Source organism: Copadichromis virginalis, linkage group LG15, assembly GCF_057382275.1.
Source record: "Copadichromis virginalis isolate Kocher_CV1m ecotype Utaka linkage group LG15, C_Virginalis_male_GT1.1, whole genome shotgun sequence".
NCBI classification, from domain to species: domain Eukaryota; kingdom Metazoa; phylum Chordata; class Actinopteri; order Cichliformes; family Cichlidae; genus Copadichromis; species Copadichromis virginalis.
In genome coordinates, this window is record NC_140632.1 from 20,978,490 (window position 1) to 20,994,711 (window position 16,222).

Here is a 16,222-nt window from a genome sequence, read left to right on the forward strand (position 1 = left end):
CACAAGTGTTTATTTCCAAGTATAGGATTATTTGCAATCGCCATAATGACTATATGGGTTACTTGGTCTGCAGTGAACATGCTTCCTCTGCCCCCAGCATCTGGTCATCTAGCAATTCTGTAAAGTAACAATTTCAGTATTTTTACATCAATGGTATTGGTGTGTTTCTCATTGGCATATGGCAGTGCTACAAATCTTTGTGCGAAGTGACTGTACTAACCGATTCTCATTTCAAGATGTCCTTATGGTACTTGCTACAGTGTAGCGGCTCGAGTTAGGCTGGACCCGTTGGCCAGCTTCCCTCAGGGTCATTCCACGGTTGATTACATGGTCCACTATTGTAGCTCTGATGTCATCAGCAATTCTATTTCTTACTCTTCCTACCCTTCCTCTCCCCCCTCCTCATCTTCCTCTCCCTCCTCCTCGTCTTCCTCTTGCTCCTCCTTGTCCTTGTCGTCCTCTTCATCCTACTTCTTCACCTCCACGTCCTCTTCCTCGGCCTCCTCTACTTCTCACTCTTTCTGCTCCCTCCATTGTACTCCGCACACACAGCTTGTGTTTTTTGTATACTTTTGCTAGGAGTGTGTTGGAAATTTGGTAATTGAGTGTTGTGCAGTGAATTGTGCCTACAGTTTTGCAAAGTGTGTGTTACAAAATTGCAAACTGAGTGCAAAGCAGTTTTTGTGCTTTTAGTTTTGCAAACTCAGTGAGTGGTTTTGCTATAAGTCTGAATAGTTTTAGAGATTGTGCTACAGGAATCACAGTTAGGGTTTAAGCATTCAGAAAAAACTGTAATCTTCTGATTGAAATAATTGTGTACTCCTACCTTACAGGACAACTTATAAACAATTCTTCTATGTTTAGTTTTAAAAATAAGTTTGTGATCTTTTAACTATACCCCACATCATTATTATGTACAAATGTTGAGTAAACTCTGGCTTGAATGGTGCTGATACTGTATGTCACTTTGAAATACAATGCACAGGTGCCTTGGACATAACATTGTAGCTGTTTAATCATTTATAGAATGTTTTCCACTTTGTTCAAACAAAGTAGCTTTTTTAAGACAAAAATTACTTTTAAGGAGACATAAAGACCAGTGCAATAGAACCAACATACAAGAAGTTGATAATAGTATTTTTTTTTTATGCAAACAACAGCCACTGGTTTAAACATGTCTTATCATAATGACAAGGAGGATAACCGCTGAGAATTGTGTCTGCAGGTACGGGAGGTGACGGCACCCTTAAGGAAGCTGGTTTCCCTGTGATTGAGAATAGGGTCTGCAATCGCCCAGCATACCTGAACGGCAGAGTCAAAGATCATGAGATGTGTGCTGGAAATATCGAAGGAGGAACAGACAGCTGCCAGGTACAATTTTTTAAAAAAAATATATTTACAATAGAACAGTTCACCATACATGAGAAAAGATTTCATAAAGTTAGAGTACTTTGGATTTAGAAGTTCTTTCAACAATCAACTATTAAACTCACAACAAATTAAAAGTCATTCTAAAATATTAGAAAATTGCAGACTGATAAATTAAAGCTACCAAAATCAAATCAAATCAAATCAAACATTCAAACCAGGAAAAATTTGATTTTACAAACATGTTGAAGTTTTTTGAGTCCTCTGTTATCACACACACAAAAAAAAATCTAATCAACACTAGACAGATGTTTGAACTTCTTTTATCTGTTATGCATGTAAATTTTCCATATTAACAGTAAATATTTAGATGGTTATTTAGATGATTTAAATCGAGATATAAAGAACTGTGATGACAATGATTACCTGATGGTTGTTTTAGTAACTGGAATATTGACTAAACATTTCTCTGATACTTGTTTGAATTAAACCTCCACTTATTTGTAGCATTGATTAAACATGGAAAAAGCGACCCAATTTTAAAATTATATTAACATGAATGTGTTTTATGGCACACTCATGTTATCAGTGATCTTTAGTTCTGGGGTGTCAAACATAAGGCACGGGGGCCAGGATAGTCCTGAAGAAGACTCAAACCCAACCCACTGGACAATGATAGAAAATGTGAACGAGTGTATCAATTCTGAACTCCTGTAATTTAATAAGACTGCTCACCCCCATTGCCATTCATAGTACACCAACATAATTTACTAACAGGAACAAGTAAATAAGAGGAAATTTCCTGTTTTGGGGTCTAGAGTAAATTCTGTAATTTTACTAATTTATTATTTTTTTATTTTTTTATTTTGTTTTATTGTCTGGCCTGCCTAAAAGGTAAAAGGACTCAAGTCAAATGTGTTAAATAAATCTTAGTATCCCACTTTTTCAATGTATATAGTCAACAACAAATACAGTAGATGTGCTATTTCCAATGCCTTAATTAGTCTTCTGTTATATTTTTTAAATGAGCCACTGGCCAAACAATTCCTCTGTTTCTTCTCTGTTAGTTTTGCCAGCAGTTAACCTCAATGGCATCAAAAGCAGCTAGTGTGTGAATTGAACAGTAAAATATATGTATATGTGTGTGTTTTCTCCTTGTAGGGTGACAGTGGTGGTCCTCTAGTGTGTTATTCGCAAAACAGGTTTGTCTTGCAGGGTGTCACATCCTGGGGTCTGGGCTGTGCTAATGCCATGAAACCTGGCGTCTACGCTCGAGTGTCTAAGTTTGTGGACTGGATAGATAGAACCATCAAAACCAACTAAACTGCAATGTGGTTATTGAGGATCTTAACATATGTACACTGTTCTGCTCTGATATTACAAGCACTGCTGACTGATGTGGATACACTATAAACAGCGCATGTTACTGGTTTAAAAAAAGAAGGACAATGAACAATGAATGAAATTTGGAAAAACAATACTTAAACGAAACAAGGAAATTATACAAATATTAAAAACGTACTTCCTTGTGTTTGGGTGAAATAAAATGTAATCATTCAGTAGTTGTTTCCCTGTTTTTCATCTGATCTTCAGACTTCAGAAGATTCTTCATTTGATGATTTTCTTCGTGGCTCCGCTTTTTCCTGAGAGAGAGAAAACATTTTGACACTACACCCACAAATAATGCATAGTAAATGTCTATTGAGATAAGTTTCCTTATCAGTTACAATGAAACTTTAGTACAGACTTTCTTTGAATTTTACGTAAGTTTTACAAAAAGAAGTGATGAAAAACAAATGCTAATTGTAATGCCTTTAAAAAGTAATATGAACTCAGAAGAAGGATTACTTTACTCATTAATATAACAAGTTATACACAGTGCTCTTCATATGGACCTCTGGACTAATACTTTAGCTGTACTCAGTAAACGGGATTCTGAATGTGTTATGACTGAAAAAACTGGGACATTTTACCAATTAGGGAACTCAATATCATCAATGGTTTCAGGGAGAGGTACTCCTTTGGTTTCAGGAAGTAACAGCACCAAACCTCCAGCTATGATTGCCACAGCGCCTGTACCAAAACAAGATGCAGATGATGTCAGTGTAATTGCAAAATTATTTTAATTATTTCCTACAAAAAAAGCTAAAGACTTTTCAATTTCCGATATTGTTCTGTTTTTTAAATTTAGTGTGTCATAATCACACGTAGGCTAGTAAAAATATATATTTCTGACTCAAATTGTTGTTGATTAAAAACTAAATAAAAAGCTTTTAACATCTTTGTAATAAATAAAATATCGAATGAATAAACAATTATCACTTTTTAAAACACTCAGGAGCTCCTACAAAAGCATTAAAGGAACTGGTATCAGTATAAAACATTCTCTGAGCATTTTAGTTAAACATTAGCTAAAAATATTGCATTTAATGAATTACTTGAATTATTCACTCCAAAGAATAGTTACACAGGCAGTTAGTAACATTGTATTATACTGTGTGGATGGCTCAAACTCTGGACAGTGGGCTCTATAAAATGAACTGAAACTTGTAATTTAACAGATTACTTCCTTTGAATAACCTATAAGATGTTAAATTCTAGTTTACTGCTTCAGGAAACATCCTGAAGTTGTTGTCGAAAAAATACTGGCTAAAGTCGGGTGACAAAAAAGGACCATTCACAGTCAGCAGCCAGTACAACCATTACTCAAACCTGCAAGAACATTATTCTATAACTGATGTAATTCAACAACACTGTGAGTGCCAAAATATTTTTTGTAATTTCTTTGTAGTTTTACGTAAGTAAAAATTCACATTAAGTGATGAAGGGGTTTTACAGCAGCAGTAGACTTTTTAAAAAAAGTTTTAAATGTTTTTAAGGACAAATATGGCAAATCGAAACATAGTGATGCTATATTACTACTTACTACTTTATTCCATAAATAGTGTCACTGCTTTGTGAAATTATATCTGATCCATTTGTTTTTCCTTGTTAGGATCTGTTATTAAGAGTACATTATTAACATTTTATGGATGTTTTTGAAAAGGTAAATCTATGAACTTGATTTGTTACCTTTTAAAACCCAGTTACTAGTTTTATAAAAAAAAAAAAAAAGTAATAGTTGCTATTTATTTTTATTATATTAAATATGGATAAAATATATAATATGTTATTAATTAATTACAATGAACAAAACTACTTTTCTGCCATTTTAAGCCTAACTATTACATTACATGCATGTTTGAATATATCATTAGGTAATTGTGTAGCTTTTATCCATGTAAATGTGTTTTATTTATCACATACATTCTACAGAAGAAATCCTATACAGCCCATACGGAAAATCTCTGACATATTTCCCCCAAATCTTAATTTTAAAATTTTTTATCAGTATTTTTCTGGCAACCCATCGGCAAAGTAATATTATGCTTTCAGGGGTTTTGTTTGTTTGGTTTTGTTTTGATTTGAGGGAGAGGGACGTTCTTATAAATATAATAAATAACAAACAGCTGAATCTTTATCTAAAATTGGAAAACTCAAGAGATGAAATCCAGACTAAACCTGCTTGTTCAGCTGCATCTGTACTCTTTAATTCTAGTAACATCTATGTGATTTGGTGAGAGTAAACACCTTTAAAGCAAATGTCAAAATAGATACATTTCTCTAACATTAGTTCATCCATCCATCCATTCGCTTCCGCTTATCCTTTTCAGGGTCACGGGGGGCGCTGGAGCCTATCCCAGCTGTCTTAGGGCGAGAGGCGGGGTACACCCTGGACAGGTCGCCAGTCTGTCGCAGGGCCAACACACAGGGACAGACAACCATTTGCACTCACATTCACTCGCACATTCACATTAGTTGAGCTATGTACATAAAATACAGAATATTTTTTGTACGTATTTTGTCTGTAGATTCATCCTTTTCCAAAATATATTAGTGGCAATGTAGAGCACAGTCCTTAACATTCTTAAGAATTCAGCCTGAGAAGACATAAATATGTGGTTTTGCACCTTTCATCTAGTATTTTTTTTTTCATATACATGCTTACTGGTAAACATTATAAACCCACCAAAGATGATGAGTGGCAGTTCCAGCCAGATAGCAGCCAGTCTGTACAGCAGGAATGAGGACACAATGCCTCCAACATCACACAGAGTAGAACAAACAGACACTGCCAGGTTCCTGTATTCAGTCAAAATGATGGAGAGATAAACACAATTTCCTGGTTATAACTTCAGCAGGTTATAATTAGTTTCCTCACCTGACAAATGTGGGGTAGAGCTCTGTGTTAACAAACACCACCATCTCAAAGGCCATGGTGATCCCCAACCGACCGATACAGGCAACCGCTGTCTTTAACCAGAACAAGCCTGAGATACACACAGGAAGTCAATAACCAATGGGTACCAGGGTGGTGACCATGTCTGTGTTTTCTGTACAGTCTATGCATAAAACTCACTGTCAGGAATGAAAGCAGCAATGAAGCACGAAGCTCCAGCTACGATATTCGCAGTGGCGAATGGGAGACGCCGGCCAATACGTTCAATGGTGAAGAGGATAAGGAAGGCGGCAGGAAATTCCACCAAGCCAGAAATGAGAAAGTCAATGTAGACGTTTCCTCCTGCTATCCCCAAGCGCATGACGAGGCCTTGATAAACCACAGCACTGGTGAACCTGTGCACAACAAACACAGAGGTTCAGCATCAACTGCATGTAGGCAAAAAAAACGTGTGTGATTTCAGGCAAGTCTCACCAGTTGAACATGAGGATGAAGGTGTGCTTTCTCATGTTTGGAGTTCTGATTAGGTCCAGCAAAGAGGCAGAGGTAGACTCACCTTCACCATCAGTCAGTGACTGGGAAATAAAAACATGGAAATGTGAGATTAAAGCAGGATTAAAAAGTGTCATAAAATAATGGTAGAAATAAGGAGTTAATAGGTCTTAATGTTTCCTGTTAGTGGAAATGAAATGTTAGAGAATAGTTTTGGTGATTTTCTTTATCTTTGTCAACAAATTCCATTAAATACTAAAATCAGCATTAAACTGATAAACATATTTGGTGAATATATTGTTCCTTTAGTCATTGCTATCTATAAACTCTTAAATTGTTCTGTAAGTGAACTATTTAATCGGCCTACCTCCGTATTCTTGAACAGTGTCCTGTGGTTCTCTCTGGCCACAGCTTCAGTGATCTTCAAAGCTTTGGAGGAACGGTTCTGAGAGATGAGCCACCTCGGAGACTCTGGGATAAACCTGAGAAACAAAGAAGTGTCTAAAGGTGCAAGTCTGTAGATAAAAATCTTAACTGAAAAGATTTATACATTATTTAGGAGATGAGGAGCTTTTTAACTCCCTGGAAAGTGACTATGGTAAATATGCAAGGTGAAAATGGTTATTATTATGGAACAAGTAATTAAACCAGCATATTAAGCTCATAGCTCTTTTGCACATAAATCTATTTAATACTTAAATTTTTTTGTCTCCATGTATTTATTCATGATATTTTTATTTTATCTATTTGTACATGTTAACCGGCATCTGCGTGTGGACAGCAGAGAAAGAATTTCATTGTACAGAGAGAAGCTTTTTCTTTGCACACATGACAATAAACACTTTGAATCTTGACTCTGAAACCACAGCAGGAGAGGAAGAAGTACTACATCTCCGTCCACCTTGCTGACTTCCATAACCTTACTTCTTGCTTTACTATTTAAAGGCCAGAGTGCTTCCTGCATCAGCACAGAACAAAAGCAATGAGATACATCATATATAAACCATAGTCCCAAAGATAATGGGCAGTTTTTGTTTTCCTTTTACTATAATAAATTTAGTGGGAAAATCTATTTTGATCTAAAAGGGAAGCACCATCTCATGCCAGAAGTACTGTAAGTCTTGTTTCCTGATCCAAACTCACATACCACTTTATTACGTAACCTGCATATATGCCTATTTGTGCAATTATCCAAACAACTTGCAGTAGTGCACAAAATCCTTGATTAGTATCCAATTGATTAGTATCCAAATGTGTGTGCAAGGAAAGCCAAAAACAGGTTTGAGGGTCTTTTCGAGACAGAGGCGAGGCTGCCATCTCGCGCCATCGGCCCCTCTGGCCAATGGACAATATTGATAACACTATTATGTGAAAAAATGACATAGAGTGTTGGACATTTCTGAACAAGTACAGATCTAAAATTTTACATAAGAGTGATGAAAAAGTGACTAGTAGTTCATTTCAAGTGAGCATTTTTTTCTGGATGATCACGCCATGTGGACTGTCATGTCCACATGGCGTGATTGGTAGTCCAATGCCTTGCCCCCGACTCCCTAACCCTTACTGTGATGCAATGATTGCCTCAGAGATCAGGCGATCAGCATGCTGAACACTGGAATATTCATATATACATATATATATATATGAAGGTGACGCACTGTCATAAATGCCACTGGTCATTTATGAGCGCAAAGGCAGGCACAGACAGATGTCTGTTTTTGTTTGACATTGTCATGTGTACACGATGACAATGTCAAACAACATTGAGATTTTTTTTTTCTTTTTTGTTTGTTTGGTTTTTTACCAGTAATAACACACGAAGAGCACGTAGGGCACAGTGAAGGTGACCTGGAGCCAGCGCCAGTCTGTGATAAAGTAGGCGAGCAAAGGAAGGATGAGGAGACCCACACTGAAGAACATCTGGTACAAGATACCCACTGTTCTCCTGTACTTCACACCAACAATCTCTGTGACTAACAGAGGGACAGGAATGGTATTAAAAGTAAGACAATTTTGTTAGAAACAAAACAATGTGACATGCAAAAATAACACAAGTATATAAATTCCACAAATGTAAGAAAATTCTTGCATTATTCACCTAAAAATAATTTGAAAATGTATGATCAAAAGTTAGGCCGTGTCATTTCTACACAGTTAGCTATGAAAATGCCTCAGAGAAAAAATCTGTTTCAGAAAACATGGAGATGATTACGCAGCACATATGAGGTCATCCAGCCTCCTTTGACACTGAAGCCAAGGATGGTCCTGAACACAAGGATGGAGATGTAGTTTGGCGCTATAGCCACTGCGATTCCTGCTACTGCATTCAAAATGTTGGACACCAAGAAACTGATCTGCCTGCCAAACCTGCAGAGTGAAATGGAAAATACATCAGGTGGGGATTTGTTGAATGAATATTATTTTGAAAATAATATATCCACTCCAGGACACATCAGAGCCACAAGTCTAGCCACAAGAGGCCTGCAGGAGTGTGCCTATTCATACCACACAAACATGCCTTCATGTGTTTCAGGGGTGTTATAGTTATATTTTTCTATAAAACACAGTTGTAATTATACAGGGTGGGCCATTTATATGGATACACCGTAATAACATGGGAGTGGTTGGTGATATTAAAGTCCTGTTTGTGGCACATTAGTATATGTGAGGGGGCAAACTCCTCAAGATGGGTGGTGACCACGGTGGCCATTTAGAAGTCGGCCATCTTGGATACAACTTTTGTTTTTTCAATAGGAAGAGGGCCATGTGACACATCAAACTTATTGGTAATGTCACAAGAAAAACAATGGTGTGCTTGGTTTCAACGTAACTTTATTCTTTCATGTGTTATTTACAAGTTTCTGACCACTTATAAAATGTGTTCAATGTGCTGCCCATTGTGTTGGATTGTCAATGCAACCCTCTTCTCCCACTTTTTACACACTGATAGCAACACCGCAGGAGAAATGCCAGCACAGGCATCCAGTATCCGTAGTTTCAGATGCTGCACATCTCGTATCTTCACACCATAGACAATTGCCTTCAGATGACCCCAAAGATAAAAGTCTAAGGGGGTCAGATCGGGAGACCTTGGGGGCCATTCAACTGGCCCATGACGACCAATCCACTTTCCAAGAAACTGTTCATCTAGGAATGCTCGGACCTGGCACCCATAATGTGGTGGTGCACCATCTTGCTGGAAAAACTCAGGGAACGTGCAGCTTCAGTGCATAAAGAGGGAAACACATCATGTAGCAATTTCAAATATCCAGTGGCCTTGAGGTTTCCATTGATGAAGAATGGACCCACTATTGTTGTACCCCATATACCACACCAAACCATCACTTTTGTTGTTCCAACAGTCTTGAAGGGATCCATCCAATGTGGGTTAGTGTCAGACCAATAGCGGTGGTTTTGTTTGTTAACTTCACCATTCACATAAAAGTTTGCCTCATCACTGAACAAAATCTTCTGCGTGAACTGAGGGTCCTGTTCCAATTTTTGTTTTGCCCATTCTGCAAATTCTGTGCGCCGATCTGGGCCATCCTAGTTGAGATGCTGCAGTAGCTGGAGTTTGTAAGGGTGCCATTTGTGAGTAGCTAATATCCGCCAAAGGGATGTTCGACTAATGCCACTCTCCAGTGACATGCGGCGAGTGCTATACTGTGGGCTCTTGCAGAATGAAGCTAGGACAGCCACTGATGTTTCTTCATTAGTGACAGTTTTCTTGCCTCCACATTTTGGCAAATCCAACACTGAACCAGTTTCACAAAACTTAGCAAGCAGTTTGCTAACTGTAGCATGGGAGATGGGTGGTCTCGTAGGGTGTCTTGCATTGAAATCTGCTGCAATGACCCGGTTACTGTGTTCACCAGATATCAACACAATTTCAATCCGCTCCTCACGTGTTAACCTCGACATGTCAATGGCTGTGAACAAAGAGAAACTTGTAAATAACTCATGAAAGAATAAAGTTACGTTGAAACCAAGCACACCATTGTTTTTCTTGTGACATTACCAATAAGTTTGATGTGTCACATGGCCCTCTTCCTATTGAAAAAACAAAAGTTGTATCCAAGATGGCCGACTTCTAAATGGCCACCATGGTCACCACCCATCTTGAGGAGTTTGCCCCCTCACATATACTAATGTGCCACAAACAGGACTTAAGTATCACCAACCATTCCCATTTTGTATCCATATAAATGGCCCACCCTGTATATGTTACCTGGCCAGCACAGTAAACTTGATGGTTGTTGGAGCCTCACCTGTCAGCAAAGTATCCAAAAGCGAAACTGCCAACCAAGAAGCCCACATTGAGAGTAGACTGGAACATGTCCACCAACCATCCATCTGAACACACCAGATTGAACTGAAAAAGGAACAAAGACATTTTTTCATGTCTATATGAAAACTTCCAATTTCACTTACATACCTGCACAGTTTAGTCAATTAATACAGAGAAATTTTAGGGAATTCTCTTAAATCTAAATCAACTTTGTTAAGTTTACGCAAACTGTCTTCTCACCTCTGTGACGAAGGATTTCCTGCCTTCATACTGATACTCCCAGCTTTCCTGAAAGACAAAAAAAGTAAACATTTAATCCAATAAGGACAGTTTAAACACTTCACACAAAGCTTTTCAGTTGTGTTTTTCGGACATTTGTCTTCCCCAATGGGAACACAGGCTCCAACTAACAAGTAACTCTGTAAACTGTAAGGTTTCGCACTTTTAGAAGCCTTGTGTTGCTTACAACACACAGTGTCTTACCTTTTTCTTGTTGATCCTTACTGAATACAGTGAGGCAAAAAAGTATTTAGTCAGCCACCAATTGTACAAGTTCTCCCACTTAAAAACAAGAGAGAGGTCTGTAATTTTCATCATAGGTATATTTCAAATATGAGAGACAAAATCCAGAAAATCACATTGTCTGATTTTTAAAGAATTTATTTGCAAATTATGGTGGAAAATAAGTATTTGGTCAATAACAAAAGGTCATCTCAATACTTTTTAATATACCCTTTGTTGGTAATGAAAGAGGTCAAATGGTTTCTGTAAGTCTTCACAAGATTTTCAGACACTGTTGCTGGTATTTTGTCCCATGCCTCCATGCAGATCTCCTCTAGAGCAGTGATGTTTTGGGGATGTCGCTGGGCAACACAGACTTTCAACTCCCTCCTGTCACGGCTGGGCAGCAGTCGTGTGGTGAATTGAGAAAAGGATCCAAAATGCAGGTACTGGCTGGGGTGCGAGTGAGTGTTTATTTACAGAGGTGATAAGGTGACAAAAACAGGAAGAGCAGAGCGGGGAGTAAACAAACCTAAACTGGGGAAAACTAAAGAACTAAACTTAAACCAAACACGCACGGGAGGAGGAACAAAATGCACAAAGAAAGATGGCGGAGAGACGCAGAATGAACACCGGGTTACACAGAGTAATGCAGACAGACATGGCGTTAGACAGACAACGCAACAGAGAGCACAGGAAAACACAGGGCTTAAATACACGGGGAGTAATCAGGGAATGGGCCACAGGAGGGAGACACAGCTGGGAGCAATTAGGCTAACGAGACAGGGGAGCGGTAAAACTGAACACACTGACATGAGACATGAACTTTCAGAATAAAACAGGAAACTAAGAGACACAGAGAACCAGACAGGACACTGAACTTGACAGGCAGACTCATGAGCAGACACAATAACACCATGGACAGACAGAGAGAACACAGGCAGGCATGAAACAAAAACACTAACACATAGCAAACCTAAACAAAAGACAAAACAGAATAACCGAGAACAAAGAATAATATAAAGAAACACAAAACACAGAGTCCTCAGACTCAGGACCATGACACCTCCAAAGATTTTCTATGGGTTAAGGTCTGGAGACTGGTTAGGCCACTGCAGAACCTTGAAATGCTTCTTACGAAACCACTTTTTCGTTACTCGGGCGCTGTGTTTGGGATCATTGTCATGCTGAAAGACCCAGGCACGCATCATCTGGAATGCTCTTGCCTCCTTGGGAGGTTTTCAGTCAAAACCTCATGAAACATGGCCCCATTCATTGTTTTGTTTACATGTTTCAGTCTTCCTGGTCCCTTTGGAGAAAAACAGCCCCAAAGCATGATGTTTCCACCCCCTGCTTCACAGTAGGTATGGTGTTCTTTGGGTGAAACTCAGCATTCTTTCTCCTCCAGACATGACAAGTAGAGTTTTTACCAAAAAGTTCAATTTTGGTTTCATCTGACCATATAACAATCTCCCAATCCTCTTCTGGATCATCCAAATGCTCTCTAACAAACTTCAGACGGGACATTTACTGGCTTAAGCAGAGGGACACGTCTGGCACTACAGGATTTGATTGATTTCTTCACACTAAGCTGCTTACCTTTTGCAGATTCACTCTTCCCAGCCTGGTGCAGGTCTACAATTTTGTTTCTGGTGTCCTTTGACAGCTATTTGGTCTTGGCAATAGTGGAGTTTGGAGTGAGTCTTTTATGCTGATAAGTTCATACAGGTAACGAGTGGAGGGCAGAGGAACCACTTACAGAAGAAGTTACAGGTCTGTAAGAGCCAGAAATCTTGCTTGTTTGTAGGTGACCAAATACTTATTTTCCACCATAATTTGCAAATAAATTATTTAAAAATTAGACAATGTGATTTTCCGTTTTTTTCATCATTTTGTCTCTCATAGTTGAGGTACACCTATGATAAAAATTACAGGCCTCTCTCATCTTTTTAAGTGGTAGAACTTGCACAATTGGTGGCTGACTAAATACTTTTTTGCCCCAGTGTATATGGACAAGGAAAATTGTTTTCTTTGGTTGTATTCTTAATAACTTATTATCTACCCATTATTAAACATTGCCATCTCAGGTGCTACTGAGTAGAATGAATTAAAATATATGAAGATTAACAGAAAGCAAGAGATATTCATTCATACTCATAGTGGCATTTTGGAGCCAGCCTCAAGTGTCCATTAGAGGAACTTTAGTATTTGGCACTTTGTTTTCTTCATGGATGACTTTTCTTCAGTCACCAGTGGCTGAAAACTAAAAGAAGTGCACTGGGGGTAGAGTAGGCCCTGAGCACAGAACAAGCAAGAACAATGTGTAGAATCTAAAACCATAGTAAATGTCTGTTGCGCTGATTCAAATTATTTTAACGCAGTGCTCAGGGAGATATCTGGTCTCTGACTCATCCGCAGAAGGAAAGCGACGAGTCCTAACATCCAGTCAGTCTCATAAGTAAAAATAGTGTAAACTATCTTCAGCCACAAGGGGTTCTACAACAGATGGTCTGTCCCCCACAGAGTCGTATTATCAACATCATGGAGTCTGTGTGGGACTGATTACATCAAAAGCGGCTGAGAGAGCAGAACACAGAACAGCTCTGTGAATTTCTCTAACATGCTGGAACAATCTACCAACCAAAAAACTGTACCTTGAACACTTTATCTTGTGTAAAAGTAGTTAAAGGCTGTTTTGTTTTGGGGTTTTTTGGCCTTTCCATAACGTCACTGATGAACAAAAACATTAAAAAAAACATTTTCAGTCTTCTTTTTGTTTCTACTACCTATAACAGCACTGAATCCATTATTTAATGCTCAAGACTGACATTATTAAACTATAAAACTATAGTTAAATTATAAAACATCACCCATTTATCTACATAAACTGTGCATATGAAACTATACATGAAACTATATGAAAATTATACATAAACACTGTGAAAAACAGTCATATAGGAACTGACCTTGCATGCTGTAAGTGGGACTCCACTCAGGTCCAGTTCCTGTGTGTCACAGGTCAGCTCTGTGGCATTCCAGTCCACCTCATACTGCTCGCAGGTGCTGTGCTGCACCAGTCCAGAGTTATTGACCAGAGGCACCGTCAGTCTGCGACTGTCTGTCAGGTTCCAGCCGCATGCATGCCTCCTCTCCACCACTGCAGGGTCCCGACACCAATGATCAGGGGTGAAACCCTGGAATACGATGCCGACGTATACCCCTGCAAAGGGCAACGACAAGAGGCAGAGCAGGGCAAAGATTCGCCTCTGACAGCGGCCAAATGACCCGGCTTCTTCCAAGAGGTCATCAAAGGTCATCCTTACTGTCGCAAAGTTTAAGAAATCAAGTCAAATCTTGTTCTGTTCAGCAAACCATGGATCAGTGCAAACTATCAGAGTCCCTTCAGGGGTGCTTAGACCTCGTGCACCTCACACTGGTCGATCCACAAGTCCAAAGGGGCCAGATGAAACACAGCTGGGTAACAGCGTGTTACTGTTTAATAAAGTCAAACACAGGAAGAAAGCAGGATTATGCAATCATTAAATGTATGTCTTCTTAAGGAATGCTTGAATGGCCTTAGCTTCAATATTTATGCACGATCATCACATCACATGACACGGATGGTCAGCTGTCTTTTATTTTTCTAAGAAAATGGTGTGACGTGTATTAACTACACAATAAAAATGACTGTGTTTGAATCACTCTGCCTCCATCCACTGTATTCCTGGAATTTGTAAAAAAAAAAAAAAATGTATATATAGAACAGTGTTACATTAAACAGTACATATTTATTTTCTTAACCGAAATCAAAGAAGTTTATAGAATTTAGAGAAAAATTAACTTGATTAAAAGAAGTTGAGCAAATCAGAGAAATCTCTGTCTGGCCTTCTTCACCTTGGAGCAGCTGCTCTGTGCCCGACTCTGTGTTTAGGCCCAGGGACCGTGGATAAATACACAGACATGTTTGTGGATATTGTTGTAAGTGCATTTATTGACTTCAAGGCATTCACAACCCGCTAACCCCAAAGTTTAACCTTCACAAGTAAGTGCCAAACCCTAACACTAATGTAAAATGAATTCTATCTTACATTATAAAACTAATTCTTCAAAGAGAGACATTTAAATGACAGCCAAAATATTTTGACTTCTAAAAGACTGACACCTGAAAAAATTTTATGAATACTTAAAAAATGTATTTTCTTCCTTCTATAATTGTTGCATCTTTGTAGTGTGCAGTGTGTGTTATTCAAACTTGACATTGTTACTAACACATCCTCACCATCATTTTCATTTTCTATGTAGTGATTTTGATCAAAACCACCTTTGAATGGTCTTCATATTAATAAAGGTTATGAGCATTTTCTAAGTCCTTCAGAAAAACCAGGGTTCAGTTAAAGACATGTACATTTCATGTCCTTAAAAATGTTACTATTGTGCAGTGATCTGTCAGTGCATTTATATTAAGCAACTTCTCATCTATTTTCATTGTAAATGGCAGTGTCTGCTATTCCTGCACCACAGTAGAAAGAAACAATGACACACAGTTGATTGTTGACTTTTATGATACAATTAGACTGAAGCTGGAAGCTGCGTGGAGAACCCTGATTTTACTGAAATATCATTATTATTATGAGGGTTTTGATAGGATGTGTTTTTCTTACTTTAACCTTTCTTAGGTAGCATTAGGATCATCATATGATCATATGGTCTCATGAGTTGTCCTCTGTTACATGCTTTGTTTTTCAGAAACATTACTACCATTGTCTTGTGTATGTCACATGTAAGGTCAGCTGTTTGTTGTGCTCATGTAAGATTTCTCAACTCTTACTTCTATCATATTTGTAAATTGCTTATATCACAGATTTGAACAAAATTAAATTAAGCCTGATTAATTCCAAAGACTAGGCTGTGTTTCTTTGGTTATAATAAGAAATCGTCTCATCTTCCTAAGTTTTTAATAAAACAGATTTCAAACATCCAGCCAGTTTTAGAAAGATTGCCTCTTCCTGTTTTTGCCTCCACGCCATTATAGACTGTATAGAAAAGATGGACATAGCCAGGAAACAGAAAGTGTTGGGTTTTTTCCACAGTCTCGAATTCATTATTTGCTGCACAGCAACATCTTGTCAATGATAAAGTAGTCACACCCTATCACTCAATTAATAAAAACTAAACTAAAATGAATAAATAAACACTGCAACCAAACAGAATTCAAAACAAAAAATAATAAAGACACAAAACTATTCTTGCTTTGACTCAAACCTTTAGCCTATATTTTGTTATACAAAAGAGAT

The 16,222-nt window shown here is 38.1% G+C and overlaps 2 protein-coding genes across 3 annotated transcripts in view; one reads left to right on the plus strand and one right to left on the minus strand.

The window, feature by feature from the left end:
- LOC146692317 (plasminogen-like) overlaps positions 1–2,927 on the plus strand; it is a 21,628-nt gene extending 18,701 nt beyond the window's left edge. The window contains exons 18-19 of the mRNA XM_085432399.1: positions 1,226–1,371; positions 2,530–2,927. Of these exons, the coding sequence (XP_085288525.1) occupies positions 1,226–1,371; positions 2,530–2,691 (308 nt within the window). The 3' untranslated portion in view covers positions 2,692–2,927. The remainder of the gene's footprint in view (positions 1–1,225; positions 1,372–2,529) is intronic.
- LOC146692318 (solute carrier family 22 member 2-like) lies at positions 2,661–14,360 on the minus strand. Of its 2 annotated transcripts, XM_085432401.1 has the most exons (12): positions 13,895–14,360; positions 10,668–10,715; positions 10,408–10,511; positions 8,352–8,506; positions 7,944–8,112; positions 6,507–6,621; positions 6,122–6,222; positions 5,828–6,042; positions 5,630–5,738; positions 5,438–5,550; positions 3,342–3,441; positions 2,661–3,011 (listed from the first exon to the last, which is right to left on the minus strand). In XM_085432401.1, the coding sequence occupies exons 1-12, from the start codon at positions 14,243–14,245 to the stop codon at positions 2,921–2,923; spliced, it is 1,671 nt and encodes a 556-aa protein (XP_085288527.1). In that variant the 5' UTR covers positions 14,246–14,360; the 3' UTR covers positions 2,661–2,920. The 2 variants fall into 2 exon arrangements, with proteins under 2 accessions (XP_085288527.1, XP_085288528.1); XM_085432402.1 differs by lacking the exons at positions 2,661–3,011; positions 5,438–5,550.
- Positions 14,361–16,222: the final 1,862 nt, after the last annotated feature.